Source organism: Schistocerca gregaria, chromosome 6 (assembly GCF_023897955.1).
Source record: "Schistocerca gregaria isolate iqSchGreg1 chromosome 6, iqSchGreg1.2, whole genome shotgun sequence".
NCBI lineage: Eukaryota > Metazoa > Arthropoda > Insecta > Orthoptera > Acrididae > Schistocerca > Schistocerca gregaria.
In genome coordinates, this window is record NC_064925.1 from 274,382,258 (window position 1) to 274,405,511 (window position 23,254).

Consider the following 23,254-nt stretch of genomic DNA (forward strand, 5'->3'; position numbering starts at 1 on the left):
AAAGGCATCACAACAGCGTATCTCCAGGCAATGCCGGTCAACTGCTGTTTGCGTATTAGAAATCGGTTGGAAACTTTTCTAATGTGAGCACGTTGTAGGTGTCTCCACCGGCGCCAACCTTGTGTGAGCGCTCTGAAAAGCTAATCATTTGCATATCACAGCATTCTCTTCCTGTCGATAAATTTCTCGTCTGTAGCGCGTCGTAGCAATTTTATTGGCCAGTAGTTTATATGAATCGCTGACTTCGCGACTTTTGTCTCCTCAGTGTATTATACTAATACAGTGTATCGCTCACGTCTTAAAATTAATACTTGCCTTCAGCTAATAATGAGAAACGTTGTAACAGTCTGCTCCACTTCGCATAGCCCGTAAAGACAATGTTTGTAGCTTTTATTCCACATGTCACGTGTCAAGCCTGAACACAGCAAACAGGTGCGTAAGCGGTCTAAATGTAGGTCTGCTGCCCACGGGCAGTAATCTGCACGTTGATCATGATAAAATATGTGTGTCTAGTTGTGGTTGCCATTCCGAAGACTGGTTTCATGCAGCTCTACACGTTAGCGTATCCCGTTCAAGCTTTCTCCTCTTTGGATAGCTGCAAGGTTTTTACCTCTCACACTTCCCCCAACTACAGAATTGGTGATCCCTCGATACCACAGGATGTGCACTCTGAATCGATCACTTCCTTTAGTCAAGTCGTTCCATAACTCTATTTTCTGCTCAGTTTGGTCCAGTACCTCCTCCTTATTTATTCGACCTATCCATCTAGTCTTCAGCATTCTTCTTTAGCACCGCATTTTAAAAGCTTCTATTCTCTTCTTGTGTGAACAATTTATAATCCACGTTTCACTTCCGTACAGGGCTACATTCCATACATACATTCACTCAGAGAAGTATTAATGAAAAAATTTAAGTTCGATGTTAATAAATCTATTTTCGTTTTCAGAAAAGCCTTTCTTGCTATTGGCAGTTAGTTTTTTTATATGCATTCTATTTCTCCCATCGTCAGTTACTTTGCTGCCCAAATATCAGAAACTTATCTACTCACAGTATCACATTTTCTAATCCATGGGGTGATATCCAAAAGCTCTCGAGATTTGAATTTGTGCACAAATGGTTTAGACTAAGAGCGTAGGCGTCCACAAGAGGGGGGTACTTCCCCCCCCCCCCCAATCTCCCACTCTTCCGGAATCTGGGGTATACAATTTCTATTCATTACAGAAATCCCATCCACTTCTCGACGCATTTTCTGTGATCCCGCTATGCCTTTCGTGTAGCCAATTGTAGCATTACGCGACATAGGACCTACTGCAGCGAGACAGTACTGTGGCGATAGCAGTATGTGGACTCAGCACATAAATAAAGTTGTGGGGAAGGCAAAACAAAGCCTACGTTTTTTTGGTACAACTCTTAGAAGACACAACGGTCTACTACAGAGACTGCCGCCATTACGCTTGTTCGTCCTCTGCTAGAGTATTGCTTTGCTGTATGGGATCCTTACCAGATATGACTGGCAGAGAACATGGAAAAAAAGTCTTAGAAGGGCAGCTCGTTTTGCATCGTGAAATAGGGGGGGGGGGGGGGGGGGAGGAAATTGGAAAGGCAATCATTAAAACAAAGGCGTGTTTCGTTGCGCGACATATTTTCACTAAAGCTCAAGTCACCAACTTTCTCGTTTGAATGTGAAAATATTTTATTGTTGCCAACCTACATAGAGAGGAATAGCTATTATAACAAAATAAAAGAAATGGGAGCTTATACAGAAAGGTGTGAGTGCTCATTTTTCCATGCTGTGATTGAGAGTGGAACGGTAGAGAAATAGTCTGAAGCTGGTTCGAAGAACACTCTGTCAGGCACTTTAGTTTGAGTTGCAGAGTAGTGACGTAGATGGAGGTCATCGTTACAGAAATACAAATAAAACTCACTGGCCTATACCTGGTACTTTGCTCCCAGTCAAAGCGGTGGCAACCGGCGCCACCGTGTCTTTGAAGCGCGAGATTCCCCTCCAGTTCAAGGAACACATCGGCTGAGCAGATGCATTCTGCTTGTCGCTAGTGTAATGGAGAACTTTCAACATTGCAGAATACGTTTCTTCAACTATGTGACCGTCGATTTACTTCCTGGAGTGGTTTAAAATTATCCTGGTAAATTCTCACTGGTGTCTAAAATTAAAGCAACAAACGGAAATTTTGCAAATTTGCGCCTATATTGCCACAGAACAGTATAAACAGGCGATAGCAAAGTAGAAACAGTGTAAAGAATACAGAATGTAAACAGCTGCAACATGTATAACAGTAGACGAAAATGTTCTTCATTTCTTCCAGCTTAACAGATTTGCTCACACACTCGGACAACTGGTTAATGTGGTCACTATGGGGTGTGACCACCTCTGGCAGCAATACAGGCCTGGCAATGACGGAGCATGCTGTGAATGACGTCATCAATGTCATGATGAGGCAGTAAAACCTATTCTTCCTGCAGAGCCTCTTGCAAGTCTTGCAGAGTGGATGTTGATATGATGCAACTCGCCTCCCTAGTGCATTCCAGACATGCTCTATGAAATTCAAATTGGGAGAGCGAGCAGGCCAAACCATGCGTGCAGTATCTTCCATTTCCAAGAAAACATCAACCGTTCGTGCCCTATGAGGTCGAGCATTATTGTCCATCAGTATGAAGACTGGGCTCACAGCACTGGCAGATACATATGGGGGGTGGGGGGGTGCCCCACCCTGCCCCCCTCCCCCACCCTTACAAGGCCTCTGGCATTGCCACCTGCACTGCCCCCGCCAGTCAGCCCGCACACTATTTGTTCCTTTCATCAGTCGACTCGACTGAATCAAGTTATTGAGTAGTTGTACTTTTCTATGTAGCACGTGCGTCCGCATCATCGTATTTTATACGTTTCTGTCTGGCTCATAGATAACTAACAAATGGCTGAGGTGAGCGATGGAGGAGGATCAACTTAATGGCTCAGCTCTGTTGAACACTCACCCTGACATTGATTGTCCTATTGATTATGTATTTAACCAGTTTGCCAGGAAGAATAGGTGCATGGAATTCATCATTTAAGGAAGAGAACTTCAACTGTAACTTTTTTATATCATAAGACGAAATTGTCTTGTACATGTCTATAATCAGTTTAAATAAAACTGGGTTATTTTTTATTACTGTAAAAGTAAAAACTCAAAATATCTTCAGCACCCCCTCCTTGAGGTTTTTCTGTATCCGCCACTGCCTCACAGCAACTGTACATGAAGCCCCAAGAACTAGTCACAATACCTGTCAGCACTTACATCTTTCCGACTCACTTATACAATTCCATGAAAAGATGTTTGAGCGATCAAGATTATCCCTACCCACATCATTAATGATCCTCCTCAATATCGGTCTTTTTCCAACATGTTAGAGTCTCGAAATTGTGTTCCACATTCCCTTCGGTTTCAAATCCGTCGAGAACCACTGTCCAGACCAGATCGGGACTCATCTGTGAAAAGAACATGGGCCCACTGTTTGAATGTCCAGGTGGGTGTGTACGGCTCCATTCTAGACGTTTCCTTTCATCAAAATGCGTCAGAAGCACAAATACAGCAGGTCTCCAATAATAAAGGCCACTCTGTCAAAGCATTCTCTATATCATTTGCACTGATGCAACACGTTCAGTGGATTCTGTAAAGGCTTCTGATGTCACATGTGGTATGCCCTACAGTTTCAACCTCTATAAACACATCTGAACAACAGCAGAACGATTCAAATTAAGCCTCTGGGCCACATCAGTTTGCGACTTTTTGCTTTCATTATTCCAATGACCCTCCACTGCAGAGAGTCTGGAGGCATCTTCTCTGTACCATACTGCACTATCTGTGACTGAGTACAGAGAAATTGTGGATGTGAGACTAACCATAAACACAGCACCATTTGATAGATGCCCTGATCTCACCATTGGCGTGGTTTTCGATTGACCAGTGTATACCAGATGAGTTGACACCAGGAAAAAATTATTTGAAACAGTTGTATGGAAAGGCTATTGCTGATCGATATTAGTGACCACTATATGTGGTTTTCAGTTGATGAAAGTACTGCCTGTTATGGCAAATTTATAGCTAATGTCATGTTGGGGAAATTAGATTCAACAGCACCAGGAAAACACCGCCTTCTCCTGTGTAAAGAGTTGGAGGAGATGAATCACGGGTACATGTCTTAAAAGAGAAAATGATACTCTGCAGGAAGCCATTAAAATAGGGTCCTTTAGCACATTCCATGGCACGTTAGCCAATACCAAAGCTTCACACTAGTCTAAGCTGTTCACTGTACAACTTGTCACAGAGTCTGGTTTTTGTTCTTCTTTCTAGTGACATTCATAATGTGAACTGTGGAATCTTAGTATTGAAGGAAATGTGACTTTACCTTGGTGTACTAAAATTAAAACAAACACTAAGAACATGGCAGTAACTAAAAAAATAACAACATGGTCATGTAAAATGTCCATTCAGTAAAGTAGCATATGCACATCAGTAAACTAAATTTAATTTTGATTTGAAAATATGAGGGAAGAAGACTAGCAAGAAGAGTGGTAGATAAAATGAATGTTAAAAATAACCTGTGTTTGCTTACCTGTTCTTGACAAGGTGGCAAAAAATCACTCTCCCATCTGTTGTGATACTGGAGTCTTCCCCAATCCACTGCATGGAAAAGACCCATTTTTCACAGTTTTTGTTTGGGATTGATAAAATTACATTCAAAGCATGCTACTCAATGTGAGTTACCACACTACAAACTTTACTTTGTAACTGAAAAATAAATAGACTCATGTGTCACCAGTTTGTTATTTTCATATGTATTTCTATTGTCAGACAGCATTTACACGAAGGCTAGCTGAGTTTTGCAAGGGGTATTGGGTTGTTTAACCTGAATCTAATCTTATACCATGTCTTTGTTGCTTGTGGGGTGCCCAGAGTCCAGTGGTGGCAACTCAAAAGGGAAGTGTGGTCAAGTGAGTGGCTTTGTCTGCAGCCTGGTATGCCCTTCTGAGAATTCAATCAAAGTTGGTCCATCTATCTATGTAGCCTTGCTGCTCGCCTGGGGGCTGGCGCTCATCCCAGTGTGCTTCTGAATGGATTCATATTGTATATACCATGCAAATCCGAATAAAAATGAAAATTAAAATAATTAACTGCTGACAATATTGTACTAGTATTTCAGTATTGATTAATTATTCTAATCTAATGGGTTTTTCTATTCTGATTTAATATTAGTTAGAGGACAGTTTTGGAAAAAACAGTTGTGTATCAGTATGTGCTGATGCAGTGGCAGGTGAACCTACTCTCAGAGTGACAATACAGATAGTAATGTATGGTGTTGATTTCTGTGCAGGCTATATTTCTTATAACTTCCAAACTTTCCAACGTGGGCCCTGGTGTCATTATTGGACCACACTATGGGGTAGAGGGGATACAGCAACTTGATCTCTCAAGCTGAATCCCGTTAAACATGTTTCAAACAATGAGATGGTGCTAATTCTACTCTTTCCTCAAAGCCATGTTGCGCAGAGACTGGATTTGAAACAATAATGACATTTACTGCTATGGAAGTCACTTACACCATCATTAATACTACTGAAATACTTGTTTTGCAGGGTAATGACATTCCATATTGACATTACTTGGACTGCATGGATCTGTCGCATCCATAGTGTAGATTTTAGTCATGAACTTTCTTGGTACATCCAAAACACAATGTGATCAGTTCTAGAGTACTGCTCCAGAATTTAGAGTACTTAGCAATTAGGCATGATATCAGACACTGAATGAAACATTCAGAATCATAGTAGATTGGTACAGCCCATACAAAAATGTAACACAGCTACTCAGACCGAATGATGAGGTGCAGTGATCAGCACACTGGACTCGCATTTGGGAGGACAACAGTTCTAATCTGCAACTGACCATCCAGATTTAGGTTTACTGTTATTTCCCTAAATCACTCCTGATGAATGCTGGGATGGTTCCTTTGAAAGAGCATGGCTGATTTCTTTCCCCATCCTTGAATCATTCCGAACTTGTGCTTCATCTCTAATGACCTCATTGTTGACAGGCTGTCAAAATCCTAATCTTGCTTCCTTCAGAGGTGCTCATAGAACTTGAATAAGAATCTTTGGGGGAAAAAAAGGCGGCGCCACAGCTGTTGTGAAACCCCATTACGTAAATATAAAGAAACAGTATTCAAATAAAACTGCATAACAGTTCTGCAGCCATCATCATATGTCTCATATGGGAGAGATTAGGACGCATACAAAGGCATGTAAAAAGTAATTTTTTATTTGTCAGTACACTAATAAGAAGACTGTGTTTTATGATAGCTGCATCAAGATTGGCAGTGTCTGGATGTAGCAAGAGACTGTAATGTCCCTGGTGCCCTCTGGTAATTATATTCTACAGAGGAATGAGTATGAATGCAGTGCCCAGTGCCCTAATATATTTTGCCATAGGCAGCTAGCTGCTAACTTGTAAACTAGTTCATTTTCATATCCAGTTTATATAACCCTGAAGCATGCTATACAATGGCTGGTAGCTGGCCTCTTACCTTGTGAAAATGAACCACAGTTAGTTTACAATATCTCACAAAATCTGTCCAAATCATATTCTAGCACTTATAAGTAGCTCCCAGAGTTACCTGAAACTGATTCAGCAAAAAATCTGTAGGTTTCTTCTATGATAATGACCACACTCAAGTGTCTTTGACAAAATCTATTTGCAAATCAAACACACATATTAAGCACATAATGAAATCTAATTATCATGATTTTCTTAGGCTGCTGAATAAGGAATAATGTGGAAGCCACTTTTAATTTCAGGGTTTCAAAATGAAGCTAGGCATTTTTGAAAAAGTCTTAGACTTCTGTGAGTATGAAAGGGTACAAAATTTCTCAGCACTGTGCTCATAATCTCCAAATAAAAAAATTAAAAAAAATATTAAGTTGGGTCAACTTACTATTCTACAAGAATGGAAGTAATAATTTACACACATTGTCATATTAATACACTGTTGTTTTGGGGATAATGAAAGTAAGGCTGTTACGATGCATGTCTAAAATGCTTTAAATGTTTATGCATATAATTCATTTTGTAGGACTTCTGGGATGAAAGGTTCAATCACCATAAATGGTGAGGAACGAAATCTGAGCAGTTTCCGAAAGCTTTCTTGCTACATCATGCAGGACAATCAACTACATGCAAACTTATCAGTTGAAGAAGCCATGAATGTAGCAACAGGCCTGAAACTTGGTAATGATATGAAGAGTGATGAGAAACGGGATGTGGTGAGTAATATTCTCCCTGCAACTTGTTTGTTGTTGTATTTTAAAGTAGCTGCTTTGAAGCATTTAGTACTGTGGCCAGATAAAGCTATATGCTTAAAAAAAGTGTTTTTAATTAAAGTCATTTCTAAACATAAGAAATATAACTAAGATAATATTATCCACATTTCCATACTAATATTACAAGTAAAAAAGTAACTATATCTCTTAAGTTTTCATGACTAAACCACTGAATGGATTTTGACGAAATTTGGTGTGGGGATAGCCTGAAGCCTGTGAAAGAACATAGGCTACAATAGAAAGAAAAAAAAAGCAACCCCTAAGAGGGTCAAGTAAAGAATATAACATCTTTTTTTTTTTTTACATCAGTGACACACACACACACACACACACACACACACACACACACATACACACCACTTGGCAGTGACACTGCATGTGCCACTGTGTTATGCATTGGGGCAGTGAGGGCACACACCATGATCTAGGCTTACCTGAACAGGCAGACATATGAGAGCAGCTGACATTATTGCACAAACAATAGCCTACTGACTCGCCATCACTCATCATACCAAAACTACTGACATGTTAGTGCAGTCGACGTTACAGCTAGTATACTATATTAGTTCCATGAAGAGTTTCAAAATCTCAGTTGTGCAATTGTGGCTGTTGATAATGAAGCCATTAAGCCTGCTTCATTATAAGGTTTTGCAAACATAAATGAAATTACATTAGTTTTTATTCATTGAAAAAAAATTTCCAGGTTTTGGGAAACAGTATGAATATTGTGAATAAATTTGTACACACATACATACATACACTGTTACATAAAGTACAGAAACAGTTATATTTCAGCAAATAAGTTATTTGTAAAAAGGGCTTGTAGCAGGTGGACTGTCTTATTTCAAGTCCCTTGTATTTCACATATTCTGAAAATTCTCCTACGCAACAGAAGCAGTGATCTAGCAAGAATGCCCTTAGAAATTTACAAAAAGTGAGAATGATGAAGTTACTTTTATCTTATTTGGTGGAAGGCTACTTTAAATTTGTATCACACTATTTGTAGTGGAAGTTTTACAAGACGATGTCCTTATTGGCTAGACAAATAACTTTTTCTTTTGTCTCATATCTTACTCATGGGCACTAAATTTTTTTTATTTATGTCTTTTTAATGCTTTCTAACATACTTAAAATTTTTAGTAAATGCATACAGGGAAATTGAAGGAATGACAGCTTTTCAGAGAGAGATTTGCAAGACTCTGTTAATTGAGCTGGTTGCATTGCACTTTTTTCTAAGTTAAGAAAATGATTCAACTAGATGGCACATTACCCCAGAATATAATTCTATATAGTAAAATGCTGTGGAATTTGGAAATTAGGTCATTCAGACTGTGTGAAAACTTATTTTAACAGAAAGTAAACATAGACTATAACATATTTTATGTTATTATGTATTCTGTTTTTATGTGTATGTCATTTGAGGCCATAAGAGTTTTATTGAAACAAGAATTATTCCTAGGAATGTGTTAACACATTAATAGCTCACTGTTTTCATACAAAAGTCAAATAGTAGTTTCATGTGTGTTTCTATAGATCCAAGAAATCCTGGAGCTCCTGGGTCTGCATGAACATAGGCGGACAATGACGAGCAACCTGTCTGGTGGCCAGAAGAAGAGGTTGTCTATTGCCTTAGAGCTGGTCAACAACCCACCCATCATGTTCTTTGATGAACCAACAAGGTACTTTCTAGTGTGATATTTTTGTTAGGAGAGCAACACCAAAATACTGTAATTTCTGCTTAAAATAAAGTTATCCTTTGAAAATTATAACAATACAATTGTAATAAATTACTTCGAGAAAATCCATGAGGAAAGAGCTGTTACAGTGCAATGTTGAACAACTTTACGAAGCAACATTTTAACTGACACTAAACAATGATTCATAATTTTATGAATGTAAACTTGTACTTGACCAAATCCACAAGAAGAAGCAGCACTTGGAGAGATGTGTTAAATCAAGTGCCCATATACAAAAATACTCATCTATAGCTTATGTGCAACCAATCAAGTAAGGTAACAAGTGTCAGTTTATGTATTCTCACACTTTCATATGCTAAGGTAGTGAGGCTTCTCCATTCTTGTTAATCTTCCTTTTATCATTAACTAGTATTTGAACATGCCAAAATGCATGCGTCCAGTTACAAACAGCAAAGCAAACATCGTATCTTAATCTCACAAATATTCTTGTTATGTAATTTCAGATGAACAAAAGTAACTACTACTATCAAAAGTAGATATTAAAGATCATACACAGATTAAACAATGTGCATAACATTCCTTGGGATCCATAAGTTTTCTTTTGCTCAGGATAAATAGAACATTTAATATTTTATGTTTTCTCTTGCTGAGGATAAATTTCCGGTTCAGCTAAACTGTGATTTACTCAGCATAAGACACAAAACAATTTTCATGTAAACGTTGTTGCCCTGTCTAGTGTTCAGAGCGAAGCTATGTTCTCTGATAAAGAACCTTCAACAAGCTGCATCTAACAAAAAGCAATAAGTGAGAAATCCCCATTAATTTGAGAGTAAATAGAAACCTACCTTACAGGAAAGTCCGGGGAAGAAATAACAACAATATGGAAAGGACAAATTGCTACTAACCACATAGAGGAGGTTTGGTCCTCAGTCATGAGAGAAGTGCTTCTTTGTGTGGAGATAGTAGATATGTGGGAGGTGGTAGGTGTCTTCAGAGACAAAGCACGGGAGATCTGTTTCTGGACCGTATTGAGAGGATAATTTCAGTCTGTGAAGGTCTCAGTGAGACTCCTGGCATAGTTTGAGAGGGAAGGTATCGAGTCATGGGAGGAGTGGTCCTTTGTGACCAGACAGTGGGAATGTGGGGATGATCTGGATTAGTGCAGGTACTTGATGATACCACAAACAGTTGTTCCTTCCTGGTTTCACATACAACCAAGAGAGTGGGACAAGTTGATATACTGAATTTGTGTAGTAAAGATTAAGGTTTGAAGTAAGTAAATAATTTCATTAAGTTGCTGCAAGATGATTCCTACTCTAAGTATAAATGCCTTCTGTTTCAGTGGTCTGGACAGTTCATCATGCTTCCAGTGTATATCCCTTCTAAAATCACTAGCTCGTGGTGGACGGACCATAGTATGCACAATCCATCAGCCGAGTGCTCGGCTCTTTGAAATGTTTGACCATCTGTATACATTGGCTGAGGGTCAGTGTGTTTACCAGGGTTCTACCCAGGAACTGGTGCCTTTCCTCGCAAATCTTGGTCTTGCATGTCCCAGCTACCACAACCCAGCATCATTCAGTAAGTCCAGTTTAGATGAAAATGAAATTTTTGCATTTGTTCAGTATTTGTCAACAACATCATATAAGTCAAAGCCGTAATTGATTAACTTGGTGTGTTGTTCAATTTTTTATTTGTTGATTTCATTGTTCTGTCTTGAGATACGACCAAATACAGTTACTTACTCATCCTATTAAAATGATGTGATATTTTGACCACAGCTAGCATTAAGTTAGAAACTGTTCTGTCTTACCACTTATCTTTACTAAATATTCTGTTTCTGTGGTCTATGACTGGTTCAAGTTGTGTAAATTCCAGAGTATTTCACTGAGATCATTCCTTAACACCTTAAGGTGGCTGATGCTGGTGACTATTGACAAGCAACAGTTGGTGCCCACTCTCTGGCAGTCTTGTTAAAGAGCCCACATTTGTAAGATGCACTTGTATGATGAGTTGGTACCCAGTGGGGTCAAGATGTGACTTTTCAGATGTGTCAGGGTTCTAGTGCTGCTGCCAGATGTTGCTGTTCTGTGAAGTTTAACTAATATGGCTTTACTAAATGGGTTCCCCACTGTGCAGCAACAGGGCTATCATCAGAAACCCCTGTTGTACTTGTAGTGATACTGGTAATAGAAAATTGAATGTTCCAGATGGTATTCAGTGTCAAACATTCCTCCTCTCCACATGATGATGTTAATTGTTGTTCAGGTATATTTGCTTCAGGTATCGTGGTTTCATTACTTCTTTACGTAATGCTGAATTCCTTAACAATTACCATTGGTTAACTTTTAAAAATAAAAAGATTGAACAGTAATATATGGATAAATTTTCTCTATTTATTCACTTCAACAAACTCTCACCTGTGCTGCAATTAGCCACTGGCAACTACTGCTTTGGACCCACACTGACTTTTGTGCAGAAAAATAACATTTCATGATGATTAATACCTTATTGACACTACACCTTTCTGAAATTATGATGAAAAATTATGTATTCACAAAAACTAAAGGAGAACAATAACTTTTTTAAAAAAATGAGGAAAATGTTAGACACAATTTGTTTTGTTAAATAAGATATTTTTTATACATAATTTTGTAAAATATGGATTTTTAGCAGTCACTTCCAAAAGATGTAATTTTCTACTAAATTACTGAATTATCTTGAGTGGTAACATTTACATATGTTCCAACTGTAAAGTACTATTTTTTTGTTACTTTGTCCTTTATATTATATGTTAACAAACTGGTTTTATTATTGTGTGTTGAGTAATTTAATACAAAAAATAACTACATCGCATAACTTAAATATTATTCTTTTAAATTTAAGTATTTTGTTTTAAGTGAATATAAGCTTGTAAATATGTTATTTCAAGTCTTTCAGATCCACAATTTTGTTAATAACATTGTGTGTTTAACATCAGTACACATATAATCCTCAATAACTACTTTTGTTCACAGTAATTGAGGTGTCATGTGGAGAATATGGAGACAACATTCGCAAATTGGTGACAGCAATAAGGAATGGTAAAAATGACATTCGCAGTGGCACACCGTTCCCACCAATTGCAGGAGTGGATGAGAAATTAAATAATTCTAATGTTAACATCCTGGATAAATCAAAAAATCTGGAGAAAAGCAATGGACAAACACAGGAGTCCAATGGCGAACCAGCGACATCTGTTGCTGGGACCAATATTAACCTATTTCAACCATATATTGCAAATGACATAGCTAAGAATGGACACAGTAAGTATATTTGTAAACTGCGCATTTTTTCAGTTGCTTGCCTTGATTTTTCTGACAACCAATTGTGAACCAGGTTGAATACTATCACAAGCCAATATTACAGCACTGGAAATCTTCTTGTGTCTCCTGTTCTACCTTGGACATTTGATTTTTAGTGTTACCCCCCACCATTGGTCCAGCAGAAATTACTGTGATATATGTATAGTAAAGTTGCAGTTCTCTTAAGATAAAAAGCTGATGAACAGGGGAACCTTGGAAGGTAGCATCACAGAACACAGACTGAAGAAAAAGTGGCTCACATAGAGGCCATTAAAAACAAAGATAGTACTGTAAAAGGAAACGAGGAGGAAAAAGAGCGTACAAGAGGAAATTAAGAAACAAACAGTGAGTGTTTAAGGAAGAGGGGTTGCTGGAGAGTGGAAAGCTTTCTTGTAGATCCATGTAGAATGCTTGAACATAACTGCAGCATACATGACAAGGCATTCTTTGTAAAACTAGATTAGGAAATGCCAAGAATGTACATGAGGCAGATCTTTCACCAGCATCATTCACAAGTGTATAAACCATTGAGTAAGAGATTATAAGCAGGATATAAAAGTTTGGAAGGCAGTGAAATACTGTTCAGAAGCAGTAGAAAGAATCTGGGAAGGATATTCTGCATTTAAGGGTATCTCAAAATGTGGGTGAATCTATAGGGGAAGATATATACGTACGGGCTGTTGAGGTTTAGGGTGCTAATGTGTTAAAATGATATTTCCTCAGACAGTGGAAAGTCAAGATTAGAATATCAAAAATATTATGAAAATGACAGGTTGCTACTCAGTGTGTCATTTTTATGGTGAGTAGCAATCTATCGCCTTCGTAAAAGGCAATTTCCTCTTTGTGGATGGGTAATAACGCTTCAAGAATCACCAGGAACATGAGAGTATATGGCAGGAGATTTGCTTATGTAACATGTTGGGATATTCATGCACCAGAGGGACATTTGTTCTTGATGAAGTGGTTGTTGTGGAAGTGATGGGTTTAATAGGAACAGACATTTTCAGGGAACTGCCTGATTGGTAAGACAGTGTGAAATAGACTTAGAAAGTTGCTGGTAAAGTTAGTGCTAGGGAGTGTTATAAGAGGCTTTAAGACTGTTGTAAATTTGTTTGTGAACCTGAACACTGAAGGACAAAAATTTTGTGAAAGATGAAGGTTCACTATGCCGATAGTAACGAAGATAATAAATTTTTGATGAGCATTATGTTAGGAGAAATTGTGTTCAGTCATAACAAGACATGGCATATATTGGTATACTTGGGGTTAGTGATGAGAAGTGTTGAAGACAGTAAATGTTACACCTAATGCAGGAATGTAGGCTGAACGTTCTACTTCATGAGAGCAGAAATCATTTCAGTGGGAGCATAAGTATAAAACTCCAGTATGGTGCATCCTGGGTGGTTAGGTTTGTAATATATACAAGACAGACAATAGGTGGAGCCTACGAACTTATGAAGGGCAGGTGAAGGTGTCTGACTGCCGGTGAACCAATGAATGTACTCAGCTATCATACTGGTGTAGTCTTTCATTGCAGGGAGAATGTTTAAGCTTGAATCAGATTTGACAGCTGATATAATTGCATAGTAGGTAACTATATCATTAATATCACTGGATGTATTTAGGGGAAAAAAACATAAGGTAGGCTGGAGGAAATAAATTCCTGGAAGGTTATCAATGGGTGATTAATTTGGAGTAGTGATGGATCCTAAATGGGCAGAACTGGAACTGAACATTGCAAGCTTCAATTTGAGCATGTAAGAACTGATTACCTCTACACTCAGGATTTCTGTTTTGTTGAGGCCTTCTCACCTTTACCCATAACCACCCCTGTCATCACCATGCTATTCACCCAATCATTTCATCCAAGAACTCTCCAAGGGTGTACCTGTGAAGGGGGGTTGGGGATTTGAACCGCCATCCTCAAAAATATGGATCCAATGTCTTAGGCTTACTAATGCAACCCCTTGTTTAGTGGGTGTAGTAGAAAAATGGGGGTGTGAGGCTGGTGTGCAAATGGAAAAGTGTAATGGGGATGGTAACAGGAGAGGGCGGAGTGGGATTGGATAGAGGAATATGGAGTACAAGAAATAAAAGAGATACATTTTATGAAGGATGATGATGGGACAGGGGGGAAGGGAGGTGGTCTGCTTCACCCTTGGTTACAGTTTTGCAGTGGTCATTCATCTGGTAGATAGTATGTTCATGATCATACGCATTTGCAATGATGTACTGTGATTTTAGCAAATGTCGTACAAGGTGTGATTTATTTCAGAGATTTCCTTACCTTTCGTAGGGCAAGAAATGCCAGTGATAGGGATGGAATATGAGCTATTGAGGAGATGAATGGGACAGGTTTCACATCTGATTCTCCCACAAGTATATGGGACAGGGGATTGAGAGCTGGAGGGTCATTGGCAGGGTGAAAGATATTGTGTAGGTTGTGTGGATTTTGAAACACCACTTTGGAAAGATGGAGCAAACTACTGAGTAGGATAGTCCTCAGTTCACAGATCAAAGACATATGGTCAAAGTCCTGAAGGAGGATGTGTTTCAGTTGTTCGAGTTCGGGCTGATAGTGAATTATGAGTGGACCACTACTTTGTGGCTTGTCATAAGATATGTGAGTAGTGGTAAGTTTTATGTCCATGAATACAAGGGGAGAATACTTACTGATTTGCCACCAGTGATGGTGAACAACAGTTTATTAAATCAATAACATGGAACATGAGTAATAGGAAAATAAAGACTCCCTTCTAGTCAACAAGAAATGAGGTCACACTGAATCCACCAGTAAGCAGGTTCATACAGAGTCTAGGTTTGGTCACTGAAGTGGGATTGTCACAGTATTCATAAGTGCTGGGTCCCACAGTGCAGTGATTGGTACTGAGCACAGTACTGGTGACTGCCGAGTATATTGGATGTAGGGCTGATGGTGTCTGGTGAGGCCACAGTCAGCGGGTGGGAGGCAGCTGTGTGCTGACGGCGTAGCAGGTCATGGAGCGTACTGCAGGCAAAATCCTTCCTGGCTACGAATAACAGCACTACTGGTTTAGCTGCTTGTGGAGATAGCTGATGTTGGAGCTCACAGAACGAATCATGTTGGAACTTGAGGAATGATTGGCTGGCTGCGGGCCGGGCAGCTGGTTAAATACATGCCTGGTGGAAGTATATATGTACAATTTTCCAGGCGGCACGTGACAAGCACATTTAATAGGTCCACGATTGTGGTGCCGCCTAGACTTACTTTGCTTTCCATTAGTCGGCCGGTAAATATGCTTACGTTTATCGGCTGCAGATGTGGAGTCGTGTGTGTTTGTTTTCCAGTGGCTGAATTGTGGTGAGTCTGTTACCAGAAGGCTGAATGTGGTGCAGTACAGCCAATTTGTCGAGGGGTACTGCACCGGGATATTGCAATGGGTGTGTGTGGTGATAAGGCCGTGGAGATCTGTTTGTGGATGTGAGTCAGAGAGTACTTTCAGTCTGTAGATGCCTAGGTGAGACCTTCAGCATATTGGCAGAGGAGCTGCTTGTCACTGCCCATTTGGTAATATACAAGCAGACTGCATTGAAGGTTTTTTTTAGTATAGAACAGCCACTTGAGCTCTTCACGGATATTTGTTTCATAAGCCTAACTTTGAAATTTTTGTGGTAAGTCATTTCCAGATCTTTGACATAAGCAGTCCTTACTGTTCATCCATAATTAGAAATTGCATGACAAAGCCTTAGACAGAGTAACATCTGCAAAATTGCTGGTATACTTACATTGATGTAAACTTGAATTTTAATGACCATGTAAAAAATTTGCACAGAAACTCAATTCAGCCTGGTTGATCAACTTTGAAGATTTTCAGAGAAATGCTGACTTTCATAGTTGCAATATCTAAAACAGCACAGCACTCCATACATACTGAACAAAAGGGCCATATCAATGTTAAACCTTGCAGCAGACTGCCAGTCTACAACAGGAAGTAGGGAGATGAAAATAAATTTAAATCAGACTTATAAAAAATTCTACCTGAACGATAGTTTTACTTGGTAGATGACTATGATGGCCAAAAATATTGTTCTGATGTTTGTATTAAGCCAAAAACAAATATACTGTGTTCTGCATTCATTTGTATTACTATGTATTGTATCACTTTGAGTGTGTTGTTTAATGCATATTTTTATATGTTTCATTTTCTTGTAATGATCACACATAAAATTTTCATATCCATTTGGACAACATCCATGCAATATTTATTGCCTATGGCTGGATAAATAAATATGTAAAATAAATAAAAATGTGGTATGTTTATTCAAGATTGACAGTCATAATGGAGAAGCAAGGGGACTTCAAATTTCTTTCTGCATGTAAAACATTTCAATAATTCTTGAAACACAATTTCTGTAAGGCCTAGAAACATATTTACTATAAATACAGGACAAAATTACTCAGCAATCATAGATAAGTTATTAATTAGAAAAGGGAGACAGGGCAAACCACTGCAAGTAAGATGTGCCCAAATAACTACAAAAGACCAGTTTAATACAGGAGGTCTTTCATTTGTGGGCCTTGCACAGTTCAGTTGCTGCTCTTCCTTCAAGTAAGTTAAATGCTAATAGAAGAAAGCCCAGGATGGAATAACAACAATAATATGAAAAGGACAAATTGCTACTTGCAGGAGAGATGTTGATTCACAGACAGGCACAACAAAAAGACTGATATACATTTTATCTTTCATCCAAAAGACCGCCCCCTTCTGAAGTGTGTGTGTTTTCTACTTCAGAAGAACAACTTTTGGCCAAAAGATAAAATATATAACAGACTTTTTGTTGTGCCTGTCTGTGACTGCAAGCTAATAGAAATAACTTTGGTTTGTATCCTTCACATTAATAGGAGAGTTCTGTATATTTCTTCAGAACAAAAATAACATAAGACGAACTACCCAATGCTATAAATCTTGTATATGTTTGCTGATAAGACTTGTGAATAGTTGAATACTTCAAGGTTGTTTTCCATATTTACAAAAATTAGCAGGTCTCAGACTTACGAATGTATTACTCTAGGAATTGTCTGTGACATTTTATATTAATTAAAGTTATTAATATAATTCTACAGTTATTTGGATGGTATATTGTGGGAAAGAGCCCTTGGGCAAACACCTGGAACAGGCATAGACCTTCAGCCTAAGAATTTTTTTTTTTAATGATAAATCCCTCTCATGTTTCTTGCTGTGATTAGTTGAAATTCCACAGCATCCTTCATACTTCAGCAGCTGCTTGTATGTAATAATAAATGTATTAGTCTTTTACATTCTCAAGCATTTAGAAAATTCTGTTAATTTCTACAGGTACAGGAACAGATTCTCAGACAGTGGCAATCCCTGTGGACTTGACAGGTTGTGAAAAAGCTCCAGACAATGTGACAGCAGCACTTCTAGACCCCAGTGTAACTGTGAGACAGCGACGTTATGCCACTTCCCAGTTCACTCAGTTTTGGATTGTGTTGAAGAGGACACTGTTGTTCAGCCGGAGAGACTGGGTATGTTAAGAGTATCAGTGAGTTGTGACACATTTGTTAATGCCTACAATAAAGGAGTTTGTATCCACTTGCTTAACTTTAACTATCAACAATTAGTATTTAAGTACAACTACATGTTGATCATTTACAGTTGAATTCACATACAGAAAAGAATATTTAGTTTAATAACAGAAGTAATTACGTAATATTTTTGCACTAAATAGACAAAGTTTGTCAACCTTGAAAAAGAATTTGACATTTTAAACTGGAGCAATGTGTTTGAAATTCTAACCGTAATAGGGAAAAATGGGCAAATATACAACATGTACAAGAACCAATATGGAACAATAAGAATGAAAATCTAACAGAAAAGTGCATGGATTAACAAGAGCTTAAGCCAGGGATACAGTTTTTGACTCTACTGTTAAAACTGTGTATCAAAGAAGCTATAATGAAATAACAGAAAGATCCAGAAATGGGATTAAAATTCAGGTGGACAGGGTGTGAGTGATAAGATTTGCTGATGACGTTTTGTTATACTCTAAAAGTGAGGAAGTATGAATGTAATAAAAATGTATTGAGTACAGAATGTGGACTGAAACCAAACCAAACACAGACAAAAGTATTAAGAAACAGCAGAAATGATATTAGCAACAAACTAAATATCAAAACTGGGGACCACATTCTAAATTTTATCACAGACTGTGGGAAAATTAGATAACAGGAGAATCAATGCATTTGAGATGTGGTTTTATCAAATGCTGCAGAAAATTAAGTGAATGAATAAGAGAAGAAATGAAGCGATTCTCCACTGACTGGGAAGTAAAGGAATACGTGGAAACCCTTAACAAGAAGAAGGGATGTGTGTCAAGACATCAGATAATAATTTGTATGAGCTAGAGGAAGCTCTATTGGCAGGCAGATTTTGGTGAGGAAGCAAAAACTGAAAAATATGCAACTAATAACTGAGAAGGTTGGGTTTTAAGTGCTACAATGAAATGTGAAGACTGACACAAGAGGAAGTTGTGAGGGGCCACATCAAACCAATTATAAGACTGATTAAAAAAAAAATCTATATCCCTGTGGGCACATGGTGTTCAAGTACGGGACACCTGTCTTTTCAGAACTTGGGAAATTTATTGAAGAAAGCAGCAGCTCTTATACCTTTCTTCATAATCCGTTGATGTTCTGATGAAATAAGTTAATGATACTGTTCAGTAATTTCTTACACAGTTTGTAGGTGTCATCCACCACTAAGTCTTTTTAAACAGCCTGGCCTGGATCCATCAGTAACCACAAAGATCCTGTTTTGTGTCGACTGTGGCCCCTCTATACTCTCTGCATGAAGCTCAGCTAACCTTCCTACACTCTGTTACTCAGAAGTAGTCCATGTCTAAGGTACCTCCATCTCTAAATTGCAGCAACAGACACAGCTCTGATGTGAAACTTTGTTTTAGTTAGAATCAGTAACCAGCTCAGGTCAGTGTTTGTTTAACTTACAGCCATTTTTACCTAAGACCAGTCATGTTACTGCAAGTCCTCTTTACCAGTGCCATACTTCCATGAGCAGCAGTTGCCCCTATTCCATACAAATACCCTAATGTTGTACTGTCCTTATCCAGACTATAACTTTCTCCAACTATTTTGATCATCTGAACCCATTTCATCAAAATTGCCTTATGTCCTGTATCGCCTGACTAAGATGCACTGGCTTCACAAAACTTGTTGCCTGGTAACTTATATGTAATTTTTGTTGTAACAACTGGTCTACATCCTTCCCAAGGCTACTGCCTACGACAGACTCTTTTCTTGCTAGTTCCTGACCAGCTTGTTACATTTGTACCATTCTCTGCACTGTACTTAAGGCTACATATTTGCTATGCTGTCTTCTTGTCTGCATTTAATCAGGAATAAAACTAGTTTTTCTACTTGAACGTTGGTGCATTTAACGTAGTTTTTCTTTGGTCAAATCTGAGTGTTAAGGAAATAAAAGTTTAAAAAATTAATTATTTCATGTAAAGAAAACTTATCTTAAAGTGGCACGTTCCACATCATTACAAAATGTCGTATTCATGATCTATGGAACAAGATTGGCAGTAATGGACGGATTACTTTTCTGTTAACTCCTGACACATTTCAGATTCTATGTTCCAACTTCTGATAAGAGATGGGTTATTTTTGTAATTTGTGTGCTTTTGGTTCAACCAACTCAAAGTTCATCCACAGCTAATGTCACTCAGGAAAAAGTGGGACATTTGTCTCTCAGTGGCTGTTGATATGTTACTGTATACAAAATTTCAGGAAAGAATTAACAAACATAAATGAAGGAAGGAAAAGTGTGGCTAATTTAAGATGTCTCTCTGTGATATTCTCTTGATACCAATTACAAAGTTTAGCTAGACTGAGTGATGTGGCAATTATATGTGAAATATTGCTGTCACATTCAGGACTAGTGTTCAAATACTTATTCAGGCCTAGATTTTCTATAGTTTCTGAACATTGCTTAATATAAATATCAGGACAGTTCTTATGTAAAGGACACAGTTGATTTCTGTGTCCTCTTTGCCCAATCCAAGCTTTGGTTCTGTCTCTAATGACCTTGTCATTGACAAGCTATTAGACCATCATTTTCCTTTCCTTTTCAGCGCCAAACTTCATGACATCCTTGTCAAACTCTATAGTGTCATTTACCTCAACCATTCAAATGGTACAACCTGTCATACATACTCATCCTCAAATAAAAACTCAAGGGCCACGAGCTGTAAAACTTAAAAGGCAAAGCTATCTATGAAAATACTCATGGTTGTCAGAGTTTCTATTTATTTATTACACTTTGCCTGTTACTTGACATTTTCATATCTTTTGTAATGTACCCTCTTTCGTCCGGGGTGAAAACCAAATATCAAGCAACAAACATTCAATTCATTTAAATGCTATTTCAAACCCTGAGATTGTGATGATCAATTGACGACACCCCGCCAGCTTGGGTGGTCTGTATCTACAACAGATGATGTTAAGCTTAATATTTAGACAAAAGAATGATACATCACAGAATACTAAAACTAATTAAAATACCTTACCTTTAGATGCTGAATTTGGTCTCATTGTCTTGATTCTCGCCATGGTGCGTTCCATCCATCTAACATTGTTAATATTAGATTCGGGTCTTTGTGTGCTAATGAAATCTGGTACTCGCTTTTTGTTTTACTATTGATTCTTCATTTTTATTAATTTAGCTTTTTCACAATAATTTCCATCTTCATATTACATACTATTTATGATACTCTCTATATAAGACGACAGACTTCCTTCCGTACTCCCATCAACAGTCCACCTCACAAAAAAAAAAAAACACTCTCCCCACAACCATCCAACCAACTCACTCCAACAGTCACCTTAACAATGTCCGACTCTCTACCTGTCACACACGAATGTCTTTGGCTCACACTGGTGCCAACATATTCTCCAGAAATAAACAAATAAAGTTCACATTATAGAATAATATAATAAAAAAGATTTGGGCAAAATTAAATACTACATACAATAATATTAAATAAAAAAATCATAGAAATGATGCGACTATAAGGGTGGTATCGCACTCTTCAGTAGTCCGTTACATTTCTTTTCACATCTCTCCAGCTTATTCCTCTTATCTCTCCAGAAGAAGGAACCTGTGGTCACAAAAGCTGAGATTACTGTTATTAAAGTTTTTATGGGTTTCTATTGGATGCAGTGGGAGTTGTGCCTCCTAAAGGTACAGACTGGCAAACCCTACTGTTTCTTAGTGGTTTAGATTAGACTTTACAAGTAGTAGTTAACACAATATTATTACGAGTCTAGTATCAGTTTTTTCCATTGTATGTTTGTGGCTACTGTCACTTTAAAACAGACTGAAAAATAATTTTGTAAATGGTAATTCATATACATGAAAGTATAATCATTTATCTGCCTTGATTAATGACACACCTAATGTCCAATAAAATTTATTCACTACTAACAGTGCATGTTCCAGTTAAATATGTGTGCCTGTGGCAACTTTCAATTAATAAGGGCTTTATACTATGTTATTGTTTGTTCCCTTTATTACACTAATTCATGTCGTCAGTGACTTCTCTTAGTTTTTCAAGAAACTTGTTTTTAGATCTTGCTCAAGACCCAAGTGCATGAAGGACACTGCAGAGTTTGACAGTGCGTGGAACTAAAATAAGTAATGTCAAGTAGAACTATCATTACTTTACTTTAATATTTCATTACCATATAAACACGTGAATTAATTAGGTAATTTTTGTTTTGCAGACACTTATGTATTTGCGTCTTTTTGCCCACATTTTGGTGGGTTTCCTCATTGGGGCACTATACTATGACATTGGAAATGATGGTGCCAAGGTACTCAGTAATTTGGGATTTCTCTTCTTCAACATGCTGTTTTTGATGTACACTTCCATGACAATCACCATTTTATCATGTAAGTGGTATTATTTGCAAATTTTGTATGATAGTATAGCTATTTGGAAACATAGTAATAATTTTTATTTATTTATTTTTGCAGTCCCCTTGGAAATGCCTGTCCTTATAAAGGAGAATTTCAACAGATGGTATTCATTAAGATCTTATTACTTTGCAATCACAATATCGGACATACCATTCCAGGTATGATTAAGTTTTGTTCAACATAAAAACACTTGCCACTCAGTGTATGTGTAAAAACATCTCATTTATATCTGTCACTTTATTTCAGGCCATTTTCTGCGTAATTTATGTGTCAATAGTGTATTACATGACATCACAGCCTCCGCAAATGTGGCGGTATGCCATGTTCTTGGGAGCCTGTCTCCTAATTTCATTTGTGGCTCAGAGTGTCGGTTTAGTTGTTGGTGCTGCAATGAATGTTCAGGTATGTACTAGGGAAATCTGACAAGTAAGTGCCTACTTGTAAGTAAACTACTGCAGTGGACACACAATTGTTTCACACTACAATAATTTATTTTATGGATATCTCAATATTAGTAAAATTACAAAGACACATCTGTAACATTTATATCCCAGATGTTTCCAGATACTGAAAATCTGAATAGCAATTGTAGATTACGTTGATAAAGCCAAAGGAGTGTCTAAATACTGGCTGCCAAAATGGGTAAAACTGGAGTATATCTTAGACAAGCACAATTTTTAAAAAATACATTTTAAAAGTTCTGGAAGAGAAATATTTAAAGTTTCTTCATCAGGAATTGGAGATAGACATAAAATATGAAGAAATCATGAATGTGCTGGTGCTGAAGCAGGGCAGGAAAGGTGTTCAAAACCCTGGGTTGGGAGATACAAGAAAAGCAAAACC

At 37.8% G+C, this 23,254-nt stretch overlaps 1 protein-coding gene across 4 annotated transcripts in view; it reads left to right on the top strand.

Annotated features, from left to right (window-relative positions):
* The window catches only part of LOC126279061 (ATP-binding cassette subfamily G member 4-like), a 305,163-nt gene that overhangs the window by 278,077 nt on the left and 3,832 nt on the right, over positions 1-23,254 (top strand). For 3 of the 4 annotated variants that reach the window (XM_049979495.1, XM_049979494.1, XM_049979493.1), the window contains 8 exons: positions 7,126-7,315; positions 8,906-9,051; positions 10,412-10,650; positions 12,087-12,374; positions 17,750-17,940; positions 22,216-22,384; positions 22,469-22,569; positions 22,658-22,813. In XM_049979495.1, the coding sequence (XP_049835452.1) occupies positions 7,126-7,315; positions 8,906-9,051; positions 10,412-10,650; positions 12,087-12,374; positions 17,750-17,940; positions 22,216-22,384; positions 22,469-22,569; positions 22,658-22,813 (1,480 nt within the window). Of the gene's footprint in view, positions 1-7,125; positions 7,316-8,905; positions 9,052-10,411; positions 10,651-12,086; positions 12,375-17,749; positions 17,941-22,215; positions 22,570-22,657; positions 22,814-23,254 lie in introns of all 4 variants that reach the window. The other variant, XM_049979492.1, reaches the window with a different exon arrangement.